Here is a 21,304-nt window from a genome sequence, read left to right on the forward strand (position 1 = left end):
TGTGTCCTGGATGATGTCGCACTTCTTGAGTGTTGTTGGAGCTGCACTCGTCCAGGCAAGTGGGGAGAATTCCATTACACTCCTGGCGTGTTCCTTGTAGATGTGGACAAGCTCTGGGGAGTTAGTAGGCGAGTTACTCACCACAGATTCCTTCCTTCCGACCCGCTCTTGGAACCACAGTATTTGTATGGATTGTCCAGTTCAGTTTCTGGTCAAGGATAATCCCCAAGTTGTTGATAGTAATACCATTGAATGTCAAGAGGCAGATGGTTAGATTCTCTCTTGTTGGCAATGGTCATCGCCTGCCGCTTTTGTATGATGCAAATATAACTTGCCACATGTCAGCTCAAGCCTGGATATTGCCCAGGTTTGCTCCATTTGTATGTGGAGTTGCGAATGGTGCTGAACTGCAAACATCCCCATTTCTGACCTTATGACAGAAGGCAGGCCATTGATGAAGCAGCCAAAGATGGTTGGGCCTAGGAAACTACCCCGTGGAACTCCTGCAGTTAAGTCCAGGAACTGCTTGTGCTAGGTATGGCTCCAAGCAATGGAGAGTCAAGGCAGCCACCCTCATCTCGTCTCGAGTCCAGTTGTTTTACAATCTGCTGCATGCAGCAAATGAACATAAAAGGTGCTTCATGGTTTGTATTAGTCTAACCTTTAACATGTTTTTCTGTCTTCCTTTTGAAAGATTTGATAATTGTATGTGCTGAAGATGCAATATCCTGTTCAGGTAATCTCTGTTACACCATCTGAGTTTGGCAAATAGATAACTAAATATAGGACAGTTCAGGCACACCACTGAAAGTAAGATTCTCGGATCATTCATGGGAATGCCAAAGAAAGTGAAACTTTTACAATCAATTTGTTGAGTTCAGACTTTCAGTTTTACTAAAGGCTGGTGGATCTCAGTGGTGCCACTCACAATAGGCAAGAGGAACTGCTGTTCCACAAGGCTGGAATGATTGATAAACTGAACCATTGCGAGCATTATTAAATAAAATATGACAGAGCAGCATAAGAAATAGTGGAGCCGATAATAAAAGAGTTGTCAAAGAGGCAGGTTTTGAGTAGTATCTTAAAAAAAGAGTTGGAAGAGTTTTTAGGGAATGAATTCGATAATTTATATATCCGTTGCAGCTGAAGGCATGGTCACCAATGGTGAAGCAATTAAAATCCAGGATACTCAAGAAGCTAGAATTTGAGGAGCCCATGGTGCGCACATTGCGGGGGCGGAGAAAGATGGCGGCACCCACTGATCGCTCGTGGCCCCGGGAGCTGCGGACGGCGGGGCCCATTGTACGATCGGCTGGGGAGAGGGGGAAGAGGTCGGGCGCGATAGAGGCAACAGCGCGGGCCTGACACACCGCTGCAAAGTGGCCTTTCTTGCCACAAGATTTGCAGGTCGCGGCGCGGGCCGGGCAGCGCTGGCGGGGGTGCTTCTGTTGGCCGCAGAAGTAGCAGCGGGGACCCCCAGGGTGCGCGGTATGACAAGTAGCGCAGGCATACTGCGCAGGAGCGGCCCCAGTCGGGGGGGTCAGTAGCGGGGTCCACGAGGGGTAGGATGGGTGGGCCGCGCAGCAGGCGGGGTAGGACTGCATGTTACGGGAAGTGGACGTCATAGAGAGCGCTAAAGTCTTTGTCGCTGCTAAATCGAGCGCGGCCCCTTCCAGCATCGTTGCCAGATGGGGTCCGATGCAATCCCCGTCACAAAAGCATCTCGCATGAGGAGATTCGAATGTTCCGTAGCCGTGACGGCCTGGCACTTGCAGTCCCGTACTAGAGGGATAAGGGCCTGCCAGAAGTCCTCAATCGACTCACCCGGTTGCTGGATGCGAGTGGAGAGTACGTGCCTCGCAAACAGTGTTCGTCGACTGGACATAATTTTCTTTGAGAAGTTCCATAGCACGGGTGAGGTCGCGTGTCCTGTATCGGCGGGAACACGCTAGAGCTCAACCTTGAGTAAAGTAGTTGAATTTTCTGAGCTTCCGATGGTGCAGGGTCCGTGGAGGTGATGTAGGCCTCGAAGACAGCCAGCCAGTGGTTAAAGTCTTTCCTGGCGTTCGGCGATTGCGGATCCAGCTGCAGGCGGTTGGGTTTTATTCTGATGTCCATGATTAGGGAAATCTCACGGTAATAAATTGATGCGCTAACAATTGCACACAGAAACACGAAACGGTACAAAAGAGGCTTTATTACCGTGAGATGTTATTCCCTCAAGTGGAGCTGTAAAATGGCAGCTCAGGAGACCTCATGGATATTTATACTGCTCCTGTGGGCGGAGCTAGCCGGCAGGGGCTTACCAACAAACTATGCAGGGGCTTACCGACAAACCTGTAATAGCAGGTACTATTGTACATCCCCTAATAGAGGCACACACATATATATAGTGGTATTACCACATCCTGTACAACCATAGTCCCAAAACATCCTTATTTATATATTCAATTCCCTTTGCGATTTCATTTATTTATGTTATCTTAACAACAATTAATTTGTTAGTTAAGCCTTCAATAAACTGAAAAAAGTAAACTTAAATGTGACACATCACAATACTACAATTAAGGGCACAGTAAGAACTTCTTACTGTGCTCACCCCAGTCCAACGCCAGCATCTCCACATCACATTTAATGGCAACATGGTAGCACAGTGGGTAGCCCTGTTGCTTCACAGCTCCAGAGTTCCAGGTTCGATTCTTGCCTTGGGTCACTGGCTGTGTGGAGTCTGCACGTTCTCCCCATGTCTGTGTGGTTTCCTCCGGGTGCTCTTGTTTCCTCCAACAAGTCCCGAAAGACATGCTGTTAGACAAATTGGACATTCTGAATTCTCCCTCTGTGTACCCGAACAGGCACCGGAATGTGGTGACTAGGGGATTTTCACAGTAACTTCATTGCATTGTGAATGTCAGCCTACTTGTGTCAATAAAGATTATTATAAAATGAAGTTGAAATGTTTTCAAAGCAGCATTTCTATTTGAATAAAGTAGAAATTCCTCTTGTCATTGAGCTTATGCTTGCCTACTCAAACGTGCACGTTGTTGATATGAGCCTCCTAGTTTTGGTCTCTTAAAAAACAGGAGGATGAAATAAGTCCAATTTGCATATCCTTAAGTGGTTTGAATTATGTAGGAATCTGAAGTGAAGTCATGGTATCTTCTTTTTCAATGGATTGAACAGACAATGGCTTATTTTGGAAAAGGCAAGGCTGAGTGGTGACCTGATAGAAATCTTCAAGAATGTGAAAAAAATTGATAGGGTAAATGTAGAGATGTATCCACTTGTTGGGGTGACATGAGCTAGGGGCCACGAGTACAAGATAGTCACAAATAAATACAATTTGTAAGTCATGATAAACTCATTACCCTGAGTATATAAAATGTGGAACTTACTGCCACTGGGAGTAGGTTGACTAGCAAAGATGCATTACATGATGCGAGATAAACACAAGGGAGAGCGGAATAGACAGATATGTTGATGGGATTAGGAGACGGTCTGGGAGGAGACAGGAGACGGTCTGGGAGGAGACATAAATACTGCCATAGACTTGTTGGGTTGAATGACCCGTTTCTGTGCTGTAAATTCTATGCGTAGAGTGTGTTCCGTAATCTCAAGTTGTCCCAAAACGCTTCACAGCCTATGAAACACAAAACCCAAAATCACATAGCAAGTTCCACAAACAGCAAGGAATAAATTGAAGATTGAATTTAAGAGCCGTGAGGTGATGATGCAGCTGTACAAAACCTTGGTAAGGCCACATCTGGAGTACTGTGTGCAGTCTGGTCGCCTCATTTTAGGAAGAATGTGGAAGCTTTGGAAAAGGTGCAAAGGAGATTTACCAGGATGTTGCCTGGAAAGGAGAGCAGGTCTTACAAAGAAAGGTTGAGGGTGCTAGGCCTTTTCTCATTAGAATGGAGAAGGATGAGGGGCGACTGGATAGAGGTTTATAAGATGATCAGGGGAATAGATAGAGTAGACAGTCAGAGAATTTTTCCTTGGGTGGACAAACCATTACAAGGGGATGTAAATTTAAGGTGAATGGTAGACGATATAGGGGGGATGTCAGAGGTAGGTTCTTTACCCAGAGAGTAGTGGGGGCATGGAATGCACTGCCTGTGAAGTAGTTGAGTCGGAAACATTAGGGACCTTCAAGCGGCTATTGGATAGGTACATAGAGTATGGTAGAATGCTGGGGTGTAGATTGATTTGTTCTTAATCTAGGACAAAAGTTCAGCACAATATCGTGGGCCGAAGGGCCTGTTCTGTGCTGTATTTTCTATGTTTATGTTCTATGTTTGAAAAGGAACAGGCTGGCCCCAGAATAACAATATTTGGGCTAAATTCTCATTGCCGCATGATACAAAGAATTAAGTACCTATTAAATGCAGCAAACAGTATTTTGGTGCTTTAGTATCTGCATTGCAGATACTAAAAACATTTTTTTTAGTATTCAAGTCTTCACTGACCTTGCAATAAACAACCTGGGGCAGTGATGACTGTAAAACCAGAAAGAAAACTGAGCCCACTTGCTTTGCTGGATAAAAAGATATGGGAATAGAATGTATAGGTGGGGTTAAGACATGTGGGCTTGTGTGGGAATAGGCATCAATGTGATCTGGCTGGTTCAAACAACCTGTTTCTGTGTTATGTTTCCTTTGATCCTTTGCCATTTATTTGCATTCCTTTTCTAGATTTATTTTTGACATGTATTTCTGTAGTCCGAATTACCCCATTGGCCAAAACAAAGTTGCTTTTAAATTAATCTACACAGCGGAAGCAGGTTTAAAAAGGATGCTTTCTGTTTACTGATAACTGGAGGAGATCATTAGTTGCTTTTTGCCATTCTTATTTGCAGTGAGTTCATTCAATGCCAGGAATGAAGACTTTTAAATGGAGATCTGTGTAAAAATAGAATTCTCTACGTTAATTGGAAAATATTTTATTGTATTTGATCTTTTTGGCAAAATGTGAACCAATCTCTTTCAGTTTCAAATGAGCGAAAATCGCATCATATTTGGCAGGACAGAATTATACTCTGGTAGTACAGGGCAGCAGATGTGCAGTATTTGGGTATTAAGTGCTGGGAAAAGTGTTAGGTCTGTCAGTAACATAAATCTACTTTTCATGGTGTAAAATAAAATCGGTCACCGTTTGCCATCATGCAGTTTTTAAATCCCATATATTTTCAGTGAGTCAGTGGAATATCAAAGGCAGTAATTGATGCACCTTTCACGTATTAGGGTATTGAAGTCTTTCCCACTCTGGTGAAGCATTATTTTTTAATTCATCGGCTGGAAACAGGAATTTAACATTTAAAAGGACAGACTTTGTTGAAATAGATTTCAACTCACAGCTCAAGATGGCCACCCCTAATTTACACGACTGTATGTTCCACCTTCCAACCCTAATGCGACTGAGACAGCAAATCCGCAAACCCCACCAACAATAATGAACCGCCCCCAGCCACCATCCCGAGACCTCAAGCTACAAAACTGACGTTCTGATATATGTTCCCTTACAAATGTATGTGTTTTTTATTATTTTACTTCTATCGGTTTAGTTTAACAAAAGTAACCTTTTTAAAGTCAAGAAAAGCTGTCCAATTGGTCCTATAAAAAGAAAATCACAGAATGTAAGCAATCAAGTACTTACAACTAAGCCCATGTTATAGTCGATCAATGAGGGGGAAGCCAGTCGACCCCTCCGCACCCGGTCGTAACATTTGTTAAAATTTGATGAAGGCATCAGTGTAATACAGTATAACTGGATATAAAGCCCTATGAGGGGTGGTTGATGATCATACAGTTTCAATAGTGTGGAAGGCTTTCTAAAGTTTTATTAGCAGAAGCTTCATCTTGATTATGATCAATATTACACGTGGCCTGGGAAGTTGGATACCAGGGCACATAAAATGGAAAATAGGCTATCACACAGCAGAAAAATCTGAATCCAAACTTCATATTTGGTTTCAATTTGACTGCATTGTCTAATGTTCCATAATACAATTCAGAACGTTTTTTTTGGGAGTGAAATCTCCACACTTCTTAACCAGTTAGGTATGTACATTATACCATCAATAAATGAATAGATTTTGCATTTATACAATTTGTTTTCAAAGATGTATTTCCGGTTTTGAAAATATAACTGTCACCACCCTCATTTCAAATATTATGGCTCAGCTGGTCTATTAACATCAGACCGGTGATTTTTTGATTCATTCACCAAAATAAGGAGCCAGACCTTCTGGGGGTGAAACTAGGATAAAGTTCCACATACAAAGGGTGGTAGAATTTTGGAACTCATCTTCAATTGCAATTGAGGCTTGATCTATGTCTATTTAAAATTGGAGATTGGTAAGTTTTTGTTATTCAAAATGTATTAAGGTACATTGGGCAAAGTTCAGTCACAGATTGGCCATGAACTATGGTGGAACAGGCTAGAGGAGCTAAATGATCTATACCTGACCCCTATTTTACTATGAATGCTTTCCACTTTCCTCGATGACCATTTCCTCTGGAAGAGTCTATTCCCTCCATGGAATAATGAGATTTCCCAATTTAAATTTTTAAAAACAAAAAAAAAATGTTTAAAGAATACTTAAATGAATGCTCATGTATGTCAGCAACCCCCAATACGTCCAAGTTCATCAGGTGAGAAATTAAACTTGAATTTACCTGGATTTTACAACAGAATTTTTAAGGCACTCTTGGTATCTAATGTAGGACAATGGTACTTAAAACAACCTAGAAATGATAGACATTAAATACAGCATTTCAGTGATGAGCCGAGCTTAAAGCAGAAACACTCAAAAGGAACATAGGGCCATAATGTTGTATATTAAAAGGATAGTATATCCTGGTGCTAGTGCTTTACACTTTGCATTAGATGAAGAGAGAGAGTTATCCACTGTGAGAGCTTTTCACGGACAGAATCTCATCCACATTCTGCTCAGCGCTGAAGTGGATGCCAGATGTCAGCATAATACTACACCATGATCTGCAGCCTTTGAATGCTCTGACAGCAGGGAGAGTATAAAACCCATAATTGTTCAGGTAATGGGCCAGCCATTTCAGAGTTTAAAAATAACAAACAAATGTCATGTCATCTCAACTTTCTTATTTGTTGAAGCGGAAGCTGGAGGGAGAATATTCCTCAAGGCAACTTTGCAAATGGATTTCTAGGGTTATTTTAAATAAATGATTTCTGAGATATGTTACAAGTTATTGCAAAACAAATAAATTAATCAGTGTATATTTTAATGCTGAAGTAAACGGAAAATAACTATTTGCAGATGAAAAAACAAACTATTTCTCACCTGAACCTTTGATCCTGGTTCATGAGAAGCGGCAGAAAAATAAATGACTTCTTGAACTTCATTACCAGGCCTTGCTGAATTTTTTCCAAATATCGTATATGCACCCTCGGTGGTTGGTTGCAGAGCTGCAAAGCAGGAACTGGAAGGTGGCATGGCCATTCTAAAGATTGAGGAAAGTCAACAGGATCATTACCAAGTATAAATTTGCCATTACTTGCCGTAGTAGAGGAGGGCTGGTTTAGCTCAGTGGGTTAGACAGCTGGTTTGTGATGCAGAACAAGGCCAGCAGCACGGGGTTCAATTCCTGTACCAGCTGAGAATTCTGAATTCTCCCTCTGTGCACCTGAACAGGCTCCAGAGTGTGGCAACTAGGGTCTTTTCACAATAACTTCATTGCAGTGTTAATGAAAGCCCTACTTGTGACAATAAAGATTATTTACATTTTTATAACAACATTTGCCATTAATTAAACTTACCCTTGTTCATTTTAAAAATTGTGCACTTGCTAAGTTGTTGAAAGCAATAGCTGATAACAGCAAGTGAGACAAGACTTCCTGAGTCTGAATGACGAGAGAAAGGTTACTTTATCCCCTGAAGGATTGGGAAATTAAGAGTACAGAAACATCAATTTGTATTTATATAGCGCCGTCAAGCTTGTACTTCACCAATCCTTTTCTTTTGTCCCATTGGGCAGACGCAGCATGGGTACATAAAGGGCAGGTTATGCCTAACTAATTTAGTGGAATTTTTTGAGGAGATTACCAGTGCGGTAGATAACAGGGAGCCAATGGATGTGGTATATCTGGATTTCCTGAAAGCTTTTGACAAGGTACCACACAAAAGGTTGCTGCATAAGATAAAGATGCATGGCATTCACGGTAAAGTAGTAGCATGGATAGAGGATTGGTCAATTAATAGAAAGCAAAGAGTGGGGATTAATGGGTGTTTCTCTGGTTGGCAATCAGTAGCTAGTGACATCCCTCAGGGATCAGTGTTGGGCCTACAATTGTTCACAATTTACCAAGATGATTTGGAGTTGGGGACCAAGTGCAACGTGTCCAAGTTTGCAGAAGACACTAAGATGAGTGGTAAAGCAAAGTGCAGAGGATACCGGAAATATGCAGAGGGACTTGGATAGGTTAAGTGAATGGGCTAGGGTCTGGCAGATGGAATACAATGTTGACAAATGTGAGGTTATCCATTTTGGTAGGAATAACAGCAAACGGGATGATTTTTTAAATGATAAAATATTAAAACAGGGAGACCTGGGTGTGTTGTGCATGAGTTGCAGAAAGTTGGTTTACAGGTGATTAAGAAGGCAAATGGAGTTTTGTCCTTCATTGCTATAGGGATGGAATTTAAGACTAGGGAGGTTATGCTGCAATTGTATAAGGTGTTAGTGAGGCCACACCTAGAGTATTGTGTTCAGTTTTGGTCTCCTTACCCGAGAAAGGATGTACTGGCGCTGGAGGGTGTGCAGAGGAGATTCACTAGGTTAATCCCAGAGCTGAAGGGGTTGGATTACGAGGAGAGGTTGAGTAGACTGGGACTGTACTCGCTGGAATTTAGCAGGATGCGGGGGGGGGGGATCTGATAGAAACATATAAAATTATGAAGGGAATAGATAGGATAGATGCGGGCAGGTCGTTTCCACTGGCGGGTGAAAGCAGAACTAAGGAGCATAGCCTCAAAATAAGGGGAAGTAGATTTAGGACTGGGTTTAGGAGGAACTTCTTCACCCAAAGGGTTGTGAATCTATGGAATTCCTTGCCCAGTGAAGCAGTTGAGGCTCCTTCATTAAATGTTTTTTTTTAAAGGTATATTTATTCAAATTTTCAACGATTTTCAACAAAACACTCCAAACAGAAAAAGGAATAAAGCATAAAACAAGCAAAAATTATACATGGGATTTCCAACAAAATACAATAACCCCCATTTAAGAAATAAACACGCCAGTAAGACTCGTCCTCTTCTTGCGCACGGCTCAGCTTAATTCAGCTGAAGGTGCTGCATAGGGCGCACATGACTGGGGCCAGGAACAGCCGGTTCCTTGGGGGGGGGGGGGGGGGGGGGGGAGAAAGAGGACAGGTGCGGCAGGTGTTCAGGAGGCCCGGTGAACCACACCCACATGTTTTGGGCATGTCCGGCGTTGGAGGGGTTTTGGAAGGGGGTGGCGGGGACTTTGTCCAAGGTGGTCGGTTCCAGGGTGGAGGTAGGCTGTGGGCTCGCGATCTTTGGGGTAGCATCGGAGCCGGGAGTGCAGGAGGCGAGAGAGGCCGGTACCCTGCCCTTTGCGTCTCTAATAATCTGGTGTAGGATTCTCTTACAGTGGAGGGACGCGAAGCCCCCGAGCCCGGAGACCTGGATCAATGACATGGCCGGGTTCACCAGACTGGAAAAGGTTAAGTTTGCACCGAGGGGGGGCGGTACAACGGTTCTTCTGGCGGTGGCAGCCCTTTCTCGATTTCCTGGCGGAGAGGTAGAGGGTGGTCAGTCTCAGCAGCAACCCCGGGGGGGGGGGGGTAAGTTTGGGGTTTGTTAAGGGGGATTGTTTTTGCGAAGGTGTGTTTGCTATTTTCTTCTTTCTTGTATTGTTATTAGTTATTAATTTATTACTTTATATTGAGGGGGGGGGGGGATTTCTTTTTCTGTTTCTTTACACCTTGTTTACTTTAACTGTTGGGAGAAAACTTGTTGTTGAAAAATTTGAATAAAAATAATTTTTGTAAAAACACGCCAGTAAGGAAAACGCCCCACTCTAATCTAAACAAAAAAGAAAAACCAACCCCCCCCACTCCCCCCCCAAACTGGGTTGCTGTTGCTGTTGACCTCCACCTAACGTTCCGTGAGAAAGTCTAGGAACGGTTGCCACCGCCTGGAGAACCCCTGCACAGACCATCGCAAGGCAAACTTTATCCTTTCCAGCTTGATGAACCTTGCCATAGCGTTAATCCAAGCTTCCACGCTTGGGGGGCTTCGAATCCCTCCACATTAGTAGGATCCTCCGCCGGGCTACCAGGGACGCAAAGGCCAGAACACCGGCCTCTTTCTGCTCCTGCACTCCCGGCTCGTCCGATACCCCGAATAATGCTATCCCCCAGCTCGGCTTGACCCGGGTGTTCACCACTTTGGACATAGTCCTCGCAAAGCCCGTCCAGAACCCCTCCAGCGCCGGGCAAATAAAGAACGTATGGGTGTGATTTGCTGGGCTCCCAGTGCACCTCACACACCTGTCCTCCACCCCAAAAACCCTACTCATCCTCATCCCCGGCATATGCGCCCTTTGAACAACTTTGAACTGTATTAGGCTGAGCCTTGCGCAAGAGGAGGAATTAACCCTACTCAGGGCATCAGCCCACAGATCCTCATCCAGCTCCGCCCCGAGCTCCTACTCCCACTTGCCCTTTAACTCCTCCACCGAGACCTCCTCCACTTCCTGTAGTTCCTCATAGATCGCCGAGACCTTGCCTTCTCCAACCCATACGCCCAAAATCACCCTGTCCTGAATCCTTCGTGCTGGGAGCAGCGGAAATTCCCTCACCTGCCGTCTCACAAACGCCCTCACTTGCATGTACCTAAAAGCATTCCCGGGAGGTAACCCAAATTTCTCCCCTAGCGCCCCTAGGCTCACAAAAGTCCCATCGATGAATAGGTCCCCCATTCTTTTAATCCCTGCCCGATGCCAGCTCAGAAACCCCCCATCCATCCTACCCGGAACGAACCTGTGGTTCTCTCGTATCGGGGACCAGACCGAGGCCCCCACCTCACCCCTATATCGCCTCCACTGCCCGCAGATCTTCAGTCGCCGCCACCACCGGACTCGTGGTGTACCTGGTCGGCGGGAGGGGCAACGGTGCCGTCACCAGCGCCTCCACACTCGTACCCACACAAGACGCCACCTCTAGCCTCTTCCACGCCACCCCCTCTCCCTCCATTACCCACTTACGGATCATCGCCACATTAGCTGCCCAATAATAGCCACATAGATTCGGCAGCACAGCTCTGTCTCTGCTACGCTCCAAAAACACCCTCTTCACCTTCGGGGTCTTATTCGCCCATACGAATCCCATAATGCTCCTGCTTAGCTGTTTAAAAAAGCCTTGGGGATTAGGATGGGCAGGCACTGGAACACAAGCAGGAACCTCGGGAGGACCATCATCTTGACTGACTGCACCCTACCCGCCAGGGAAAGTGGCAGCATATCCCATCTCTTGAAATCCTCCTTCATCGTTCCACCAACCGTGTAAAGTAGAGCTTATGCAGGGCCCCCCAGTTCCTAGCTACCTGGATCCCCAGGTATCGAAAGCTCCTCTCCGCCCTCTTCAGCGGTAGCTCGTCTATCCCCCTTCCCTGGTCCCCCGCATGCACCACAAAGAGCTCACTCTTCCCCACGTTGAGCTTATAACCCGAAAAGTCCCCAAACTCCCCAAGGAGCCACATAACCTCCGCCATCCCCTCCACTGGGTCTGCAACACGTAACAGGTCATCAGCATATAATGACACCCGGTGTTCCACTTTCCCCCCCCCCCACCCCGGACCAATCCCCTCCAGTTCCTAGACTCCCCCAGGCCAGCGGCTCAATTGCCAGTGCAAACATCAAGGGGGATAAGGGACACCCCTGCCTCGTCCCGCGGTACAACCTAAAGCACTCCGACCTCTGCCGGTTCGTAGCCACACTCGCCACTGGGGCCCTATATAACAGCCTGACCCACCTTATGAACCCTTCCCCGAACCCAAACCTCCGAAGTACTTCCCAGAGATACTCCAACTCCACCCGATCGAAGGCCTTCTCCGCGTCCATGGCCGCCACTACCTCCGCTTTCCCCTCCACCGAGGGCATCATGATCACATTTAAGAGCCTCCGCACGTTCGTATTTAACTGCCTGCCCTTCACAAACCCGGTCTGGTCCTCATGGATCACCCCCGGGACACAGTCCTCAATCCTCATAGCCAAAACCTTCACCAATAACTTAGAGTCTACATTGAGGAGCGAAATCGGCCTATACGATCCACATTGCAGTGGATCCTTGTCCCGCTTCAAAATCAGTGAGATCAATGCCCGGGACATTGTCGGGGGCAGGGTCCCATCCTCCCTCGCCTCATTAAAAGTTCTCACCAGCAACGGGCCCAGCAGGTCCACATACTTTCTGTAAAATTCAACCGGGAACCCGTCCGGTCCCAGAGCCTTCCCCGCCTGCATGCTCCCCAATCCCTTAACCAGCTCCTCCAGCCCAATCGGCGCCCCCAAACCAGCCACCTGCTCCTCCTCCATCCTCGGGAACCTCAGTTGATCCAAGAATCGCCGCATCTCCCCCCCCCCGGGGCTCAGACCTATACAGATCCCCATAGAAGTCCCTAAATACCTTGTTTATTCTCACCGCACTCCGCACCGTATTCCCCCCTCTATCTCTAATTCCACCAATCTCCCTCTCCAGCTGATGTGCTAGCATCCTGCTCGCCTTCTCCCCATATTCATACACCGCCCCCTCCATTTTCCTCCACTGCGCCTCTGCTTTTCCCGTGGTCAATAGATCAAATTCCATTTGGAGGTTTCGTCGCTCCCTAAGCAGCCTCTCCTCGGGGGCCTCTGCATAGCTCCTGTCCACCCTTAATATCTCCCCCACCAATCTCTCCCTCTCCCTCCTCTCTCTCTTCTCCCTATGGGCCCTAATGGAAATTTGCTCTCCCCTAACCACCGCCTTCAAAGCCTCCCAGACTACCCCCACCTGCACCTCCCCATTATCGTTGGCCGCCATGTATCTTTGAAGACACCCCAGATCCGCCCGTACACCTCTTCATCTGCCAACAGTCCCACATCGAGGCGCCATAATGGGCACTGGTCCCTCTCCTCCCCCAACTCCAGCTCCACCTAATGCGGGGCATGGTCCGAGATGGCTGTAGCCAAATATTCTGTTCCCTCCACTTTCGGGATTAGTACCCTACTCATTATAAAGAAATCTATCCGGGAGTAGGCTTCATGGATGTGGGAGAAAAAAGAAAATTCTCTGGCCACCGGCTTGGCAAACCTCCACGTATCCACTCCCCACCCCCCCCCCCCAAATCTGGTCCATAAACCCCCTGAGCACCTTGACTGCAGCCGGTCTCTTACCCAGCCTGGACCTGGAATGGTCCAGCGTGGGTCCAGCACAGTGTTGAAGTCCCCCCCCATTATCAACCTCCTGGCCTCCAGATCCGGGATCCGACTCAACATACGTTTCATAAATCTGGCTTCATCCCAATTCGGGGCATAAACGTTCACCAGTACCACCCGCGTCCCCTGCAACCTACCACTCACCATCACATATCGGCCTCCATTATCCGCCACAATACTCATCGCCTCAAATGACACCCGCTTCCCCACCAGTATCGCAACCCCTCTATTCTTTGCATCCAGCCCCGCGTGAAAGACCTGCCCTACCCATCCCTTTTTCAGCCTGACCTGATCTGCCACCTACAAAAGTGTGTCTCCTGAAGCATGACCACGTCTGCCTTCAGTCCCTTTAAGTGCGCGAACACCCGGGCCCTCTTGACTGGCCCATTCAGGCCCCTCACATTCCTTGTTATCAGCCGGATCAGGGGGCTACTCGCCCTCACCCTCGTCTTCACTCTCGCCCCCCCCCCCCCCCCCCCCCCCCCCCCCCCCCCCCCCCACTGCCAACTAGCCATCCCCTTTTTTAGGCCAGCCATGTGCCCACGCCTCCCGCACCCTCCAGTCGTCAGACTCCCGCCCCGACTCCCTCTTCTACCTCCAGCTCACCTTTGGCCAATACAGCAGCAACCCAGTTTCTCCACCCCCCCCCCCCCCCCCCCCCCCCCCCCCCCAGCCAGACCACCGTCCAGCCATTCTGCTCCCCCCATCACGCTCCCGTAAGTCAGCTGACTCCTGCTGACCCCGGCCACTCCCGCCATTCCAACGACCCCCCAGTGTGGGAATCCCCCCCCGCCTCCCCCTGCCTATCAATATGTGCTCTCCTCCAGCACCGCCCTTTCCCCCAGGCACCGCCCCTCCCTTCCTTAGCACGGGAAAAAGCCCACGCTTTCCATCCGAGCCAGCCCCGCCCCCAATGGCGCAGCTCCTTTTTCTGCGACCTCGCCCCAGCTCCCCGACCCCGGGCCTCCTTCATCAGCGGGGACCTGCCCCTACAGTACCGGTGCCCACACTCTCACACAGCCCCCACATCATATCCACTCATCCCTTCCCATGTCCTCTCTTCCCAACCCGAAACCAGAAGAACAAGAACACCCCCTACAATACAGTAAACACCCCCCCACAACAAACCCTCAGTTCAAGTCCAACTTTTCAGTCTGAATAAAGGTCCACGCCTCATCTGGCGTCTCAAAATAGTGGCGACAGTCCTAAAACGTAACCCACAATCGCACTGGCTGCAGCATTCCAAACTTCACCCCCTTCCGATGGAGAACCGCCTTGGCCCGATTAAAACCAACCCTCTTCTTGGTCACCTCCGCACTCAGTCCTGGTAGATACGGATCTCCATATTCTCCCACCTGCTGCTCAAGTTCTTTCTTCGCCCATCTCAGGATACAGTCCCTGTCCATAAAGCGGTGGAACCTCACCACTACAGCCCTTGGCAGCTCGTTGGCTTTGGGCCTCCTTGCCAGGACTCGATGAGCCCCATCCAACTCCTGGGGCCTCGGAAAAGCTCCCGCGCCCATCGGCGTATTGAGCATTGTAACTACATATGTCCCAGCTTCAGATCCCTCAGGAGACCCAGAATCCGACGATTCTTCCTCCTCGACCTGTTTTCCAGGTCCTCAAACTTCTCCTGCCACTTCTTGTGTAGTGCCTCGTGTGCCTCCACTTTCACCGCCAGGCCCAAAGTCTCATCCTCGTTCTGAGGCCTTCTGCCGCACCTCTCGAATCGCTGCCCCTTGGGCCTTCTGGGTCGCCACCAGCTTTTCTATCGATGCCTTCATTGGCGCCAGCATTTCTGCTCTCAGCTCCGCAAAACAGTTTTTGAGGAACTCCTGCTGCTCCCACGACCACTGCGCCCACGCTGCTTGATCTCCACCTGCCGCCATCTTGCTTTTCCTCTCCCACTCTCTTCGCTGCTCCAAAACCACTTTTTTTGATCGCTCCACTCCTGGTCCACTCCATACAGTGCCGGGGGAACCTTACTATCACATTCCCACACTGGGAACTATCGTACAAGTGCCGTTGGGGCTCCTCAAAAGGGCCCAAAAGTCCTTTCTTGGCGGGAGCTGCCGAACGTGCGACCGAGCTAAGCAGGGCCACAACCGGAATCATTAAATGTTTTTAGATAAAGATAGATAGTTTTTTGAAGAATAAAGGGATTAAGGGTTATGGTGTTAAAAGTGGAGCTGAGTCCGCAAAAGATCAGCCATGATCTCATTGAATGGTGGAACAGGCTCGAGGGGCCAGATGGCCTACTCCTGCTCCTAGTTCTTATGTTATGTTCTCACATATCTATAAAAGCTGCGATCCAAGTGGATAACCTTATGTTTATACACATTATACTGCATCTGCCATGCATTTGCTCACTCACTCAACTTGTCCAAATCAGAATGAGGGACCTCTGCATCCTCCTTACAGCTCACCCTCCCTGTCCCCCCAGCTTTGTCTCATCTGCAAATTTGGAGATATTACATTTAGTTCCCTCATCGTTAAATAATTATATACATTTTGAATAGCTGGGGTCCGAGCACTGATCCTAGGTATAGCCCACCTGCCATTATCTGCCACTTGGGAAGTAAAAATGTTATTCCTACTCTTTTTTCCCCCATCTGCCAACCATTTTACTATCCATCTCAATATACTATCGCCACCCCCCCCCCCCCCCCCCCCCCCCCGCCGTCAATCCCATACGCTTGAATTTTACACGTTAATCTTGTCATAATATCCACTCATGTATATGATGAGATGCAGACAGGCAGTGATTGACACATAGGATGACCAATGAACACTGAACACACAACACAGAACAACCAATCACCAGACAGGACACCACCACTATAAAGCTCTCAGGGCATTAAGACTCCTGCTCTTTTCGGGACCCAGACGCTGAGACAGTCAGAGTGCACAAGTCAGTGGACATTATTGCCATGTGGTAGCTAGCAAGTCTGGTCGAGCCAGTAAGAGGTCGTCAGTAGGATTAGTAGAGTGTCAACCCACAGCTGAACATGTACAGCCGTTCATAGTGTAAATAAAACCGTGTTGGATCATCTCCGGCGTTAGACGTTTGTTTCTAGCTTCCCTGCATCCAGTTGCAGTCAACGTCAAACCAACCCGCCTAACACATCCAATCTCTTATGTGAGAACATGTCAAAAGCCTCCTGAAAATCCAAATAAAACACATCCAACTAGTTACACCCTTGAAGAATTCCATTTGTCAAGCACAATTCCGCTTTCATACATCATGCTGACTCTGTCCAACCCCGCCACTGTTTTCTAAGCGCTCTTCTATTAAAATGTTTTATAATGCACTCCAACACTCTATCTCCCCCCCACTCCAAAGACTGACGTCAGGTTGATTGGTCTATAATTCCGTTTTGTCTCTACCTCGCTTTTGGAGTTATATCAGCTATGCTCCAATCCACAGGAACTGTTCCAGAGTCTATAGAATCTTGGAAGATGACCAGCAATGCACCCACTATTTCTAGGGCCACTTCCTTAAGAATTTTGATATGTAGCTCATCAGGCTCTGGGGATTTATTGGCCTTCAATCCCAAGTTTCCCAACAGCATTTCCCTACAGTACTAATATGGATTTCCTTCAGTTCCACTCTTTCACTAAACCCTGTGCTCCCCAAATTATTTGTGTCCCCCTTTGTAAAGCAAAACCAAAGTATGTATTTAATTGGTCAGCCATTTATTTGCTCCCTGTTTCTGACTGGTCCAAAGTATAAATTCCCCCGTTTCTGATTTGGTCTTCACCAATCCTTTTCTTTTCACATACCTATAAAAGCTTTTAGTCAGTCTTTATATTCCCCACAAGCTCTCTGACTCTAGTTTCCCCTAAAACATTTTATTGAGGTATTTGTGATTTTGTAACAATAACAGAAGAAACAGTGTACATACAAATATAAACATAGTGCAAAGGCCGTCTTCCTCCCTCACAGGTTCCACCTTTCTTACATACTAATCTAAACTAACCTCCCGTCAATTCAAATTTCTCCTCCAACTCCCTCAGGCGGGGAAAGCTCCCCTCTATGAACAGTTCCCATCTTCTCGATCCCTGCTCTTTGCCATCTCCAAAACCCTCCATCAAGTCTCCCCGGGGCAAACCGATGATTATTGCAGTCCAAACCGATGCTCCCTCTGCTCCCACATGTTTCCTCCATTTCCCCCAGACTCTCAGGGCCGCCACCACCACGGGGCAGGTGGAGTACCGTGCCGGCGGAAACGGCAGATATGCCGTTACCAATGCCCCCAAACCAGTGTCCTTACATGATGCCACTTCTACTCGCTCCCATACCGAGGTACTCCAAATTTATTTATTTAAAAAAAATTTTTTTTTAATGTAACCGTTCCCATTCCCGTGCCACCTGGATGCCTAAATACCAAAAGCTTCCCCCTACCGCTCTAAACGGCAACTCCCCAAGTCACTACTCCTGAACCCTTGCCTGGATCGCGAACATCTCACTTTTCCCCATGTTCAATTTATAACCCAAAAACCGTCCAAATTCCCCATGAATCCTCATAATCTTTCCCATCCCCTCTAGTGGGTCAGGAATATATAGGAGCAGGTCATCTGCGTGTAGCGAGATTGTGTGTTCCACCCTCCCACCCCCCACCCAGAACCAGCCCCTTGAGGCTCTCAGCGTAATTGCCAGTGGCTCTATGACCAGCGCAAACAGCAGTGGGGAGAGGGGGGCTAAAATAGCCCGATGTCAACCTGTTCGTCCGTACACCCGCCAAAGGCGCCTAATACAGCAGCCTAACCCCGTCGATGAATCCACGTCCAAACCCAAACCGCCCGAGCATCTTTGGGTTGCTAACTACAGGGAAGGCGGTGGAGCAGCCGAGGAAAGTGAGGGGGACAATTATATGAGTATGGAGAGAAGGCCAGCAGAATGCTTGCACAGCAACTCAGAAAGAGGGAGGCAGGTAGGGACGTTGGGAAAGTGAAGGACAGAGACGGAACTTGGTCGGAGATTCACAGGGGAACAGGGCGTTTAAGGAGTTTTATAGCAGGCGACATGAGCCGGAACCCCCAGCTGGGCCAGAAGGAATGAGGCAATGGCTGAAGGCCATGCAGTCGGGTAAAGCTCTGGGGCCGGACGGGTACCCAGTGGAGATTTACAAAAAGGTCTCTGGGATGCTGGGGTCGCTGCTGATGTGAACATTTAAGGGGCAAAGGAGCGAGGGGTGCTTCCCCTGACAATGTCACAGGCCACGAGATGCATCTCCTTCTCCCTGTGGGTCAGTATTGGAATCAGCTCCCATCTGACCACTGCCTTCAGCGCCTCCCAGACCATTGCTGCCGAGACTTCCCCCGTGTCAGTAACTTCCAGATAGTCCTGGATGCATGTCCTCACCCGCCCACACACCTCCTCATCTGCTAACAGTCTGACATCCTCACAGCGCCAGGGACCCAGGTTCAATTCCAACCTTGGGTGACAGTTCTCCCATGCCTGCGTGAGTTTCCTCCAGGTGCTCTGGTTTCCTCCCACAATCCAAAGATGTGCAGGTTAGATGATTGCCCCACTGTGTCCAAAAGGTTAGGTCGGGTGCTCTTTCAAGTGCAGACTCGATGGGCCAAATGACCTCCTTCTATACTGTAGGGATTCGGTGATTCTATGATTTATTATACAATACCCACTCGAGGATGGCCCGTTCTCCAGTTGGTTCCTCAACATATTGGTCCAGAAAACCATCCCATACACACTCCAGGAATACGTCCTCTAAAGTACTGTTACCAATTTGAAAAGCCACCCATTTACAGATGTTCCTTTATCGTATGTCTCTCCAATTTCCTGTTTAATGCCACCCCCAAGATCACTACTATAGTTTGAAGGTCTATATTCAACCCCACCCCCTTGGTGCTTCTCAACTCTACCAATACAAATTCCACGTCGGAGCCAATATCCTTCCTCAGTACTATTACCAGCAATGCAACCTCATCGCCTTTTCCTTTTTATCTGGCCTTTCTAAATACCGAATCCCCCTGGATGCTTCCATCCCTGATCACCCTGTGGCCATGTCTCCATAATCCCGACCATATCACATCCATTTATTTACAGGATCAATTAATCCACCTTATTGCGAATACTCATACATTAAGGCACAATGCCTTACGGCGAGTCTTTTTAATATTCCTTGTCCCGTTCCCATTATTTTTCACCGTGGCCCCATTGGATTCTAGCCTTGGTTTCTCTATGTATCACTTTTCTTATTCCCCTTTCTATCTTTTGGTCTTCTCCTAGTTTTCTCCTCCTCGGACTCCTTGCATAGGTTTCCATCTCCCTACCATTTTAGTTTAAACCCTCCCCAAGCACTCTAGCAAATACTCCCCCTCCACCCTCCATCCATCAGTCTCGGTCCTGCCCAGGTGCACCTACCCAATTTGTAAATGGTCCCCCAGAACGGTGCCAATTTCCCAGGAATCGGAAACTTTTCCCCTCTGACCATCTCATCAGCCACATATTCATCGGATATATCTGGCTATTTCTGCTCTGACAGCACTGGTAGTAATCCAGAGATCACTACTTTTGAGTTCCTACTTTTCAACTTACTTCCCAACTCCCAAGATTCTGCTTTTAGGACTTACCCCTTTTTAAAAAAAAACCTATGTCCAATGTGTCCACGACCACTGGTTGTTCACCCTACTCCTCCAGAATGCCCTGTCGCTGCTGCGAGACATCCTTGACCCTAGCACAAGGCAGGCACTCATCATTCTGGAGTCATATCTGTGGCCACAGAAACACCCATCTATTCCCCTTACAATTGAATCCCCTATAACTACTGCATTCCCACACTTTGTACTCCTCTCCTATGCAGTAGAGTCAACCATGGTGCAACAAATTTGGCTGTTGCTGCTTTCCAGAGAGGCAATTTCCCCCTACAGTATCTAAAGTGGTATATCTGTTTTGCAGGGTAAGAAGTCTTACAACACCAGGAGTCCAACAGATTTGCTTCGAATCACTAGCTTTTGGAGCACTGCTCCTTCCTCAGGTGAATGAAGGAGGTGGGTTCCAGAAACATATATATTGGCAAAGTCAAAGATGCAATACGATACTTTGAATGGGAGTCTTTGCAGGTAAACTACTGGTTAGAACCAGGCAAGCTACCTGTTCTAACGGTGCTCAGTTCTCAGAGAGAGAAACCTGGTTGGATCAGATCTTTGCTGCCTTAAAAATATTTACCGAGGAAATGTTATTTCCTTCAGACTTCATGGAACATTCCAGTGACACAGAATAAAGAAGTCAATGATTGCCGGATTTCAAAATGGCCCAGAGACTGGACACAGGAGTCACTACAATAGATGGACAAGCAGAATTAGGATGGAAGCATCTTTAGCAGATCTAGCTATTGCAGAAAATATAACGGCATTAACAATAACAAAGGGTAGCATGGTGGTTAGCATAAATGCTTCACAGCTTCAGGGTCCCAGGTTCGATTCCCGGCTGGGTCACTGTCTGTGTGGAGTCTGCACGTCCTCCCCCTGTGTGCGTGGGTTTCCTCCGGGTGCTCCGGTTTCCTCCCACAGTCCAAAGATGTGCGGGTTAGGTGGATTGGCCATGCCCGTAGTGTCCTAATAAAAGTAAGGTTAATGGGGGGGGGGGGTTGTTGGGTTATGGGTATAGGGTGGATACGTGGGTTTGAGTAGGGTGATCATGGCTCGGCACAACATTGAGGGCCGAAGGGCCTGTTCTGTGCTGTACTGTTCTATGTTCTAAATGAATGAATATGAAGCAAGTTCCAAGGGTAGGTAATACTGGGGTGATTGAAGCATCATTATGCAGTGAACTGTCTGAAAATGAGAGACAGGGTCCTCAAAGTGGCAGTGAA

General features: G+C 47.6%; 1 protein-coding gene across 3 annotated transcripts in view; it reads right to left on the bottom strand.

Moving 5' to 3' along the window:
* LOC119966090 (secernin-1-like) overlaps window positions 1-21,304 on the bottom strand; it is a 131,614-nt gene that overhangs the window by 78,281 nt on the left and 32,029 nt on the right. For 2 of the 3 annotated variants that reach the window (XM_038797288.1, XM_038797287.1), the window contains exon 2: window positions 7,316-7,475. The exons of the other annotated variant lie outside the window; for it this stretch is intronic. In XM_038797288.1, the coding sequence (XP_038653216.1) occupies window positions 7,316-7,474 (159 nt within the window). In that variant the 5' untranslated portion in view covers window position 7,475. The remainder of the gene's footprint in view (window positions 1-7,315; window positions 7,476-21,304) is intronic. 3 annotated transcript variants of the gene reach the window in all.

The sequence above is a fragment of the Scyliorhinus canicula genome, chromosome 5, assembly GCF_902713615.1.
Source record: "Scyliorhinus canicula chromosome 5, sScyCan1.1, whole genome shotgun sequence".
NCBI lineage: Eukaryota > Metazoa > Chordata > Chondrichthyes > Carcharhiniformes > Scyliorhinidae > Scyliorhinus > Scyliorhinus canicula.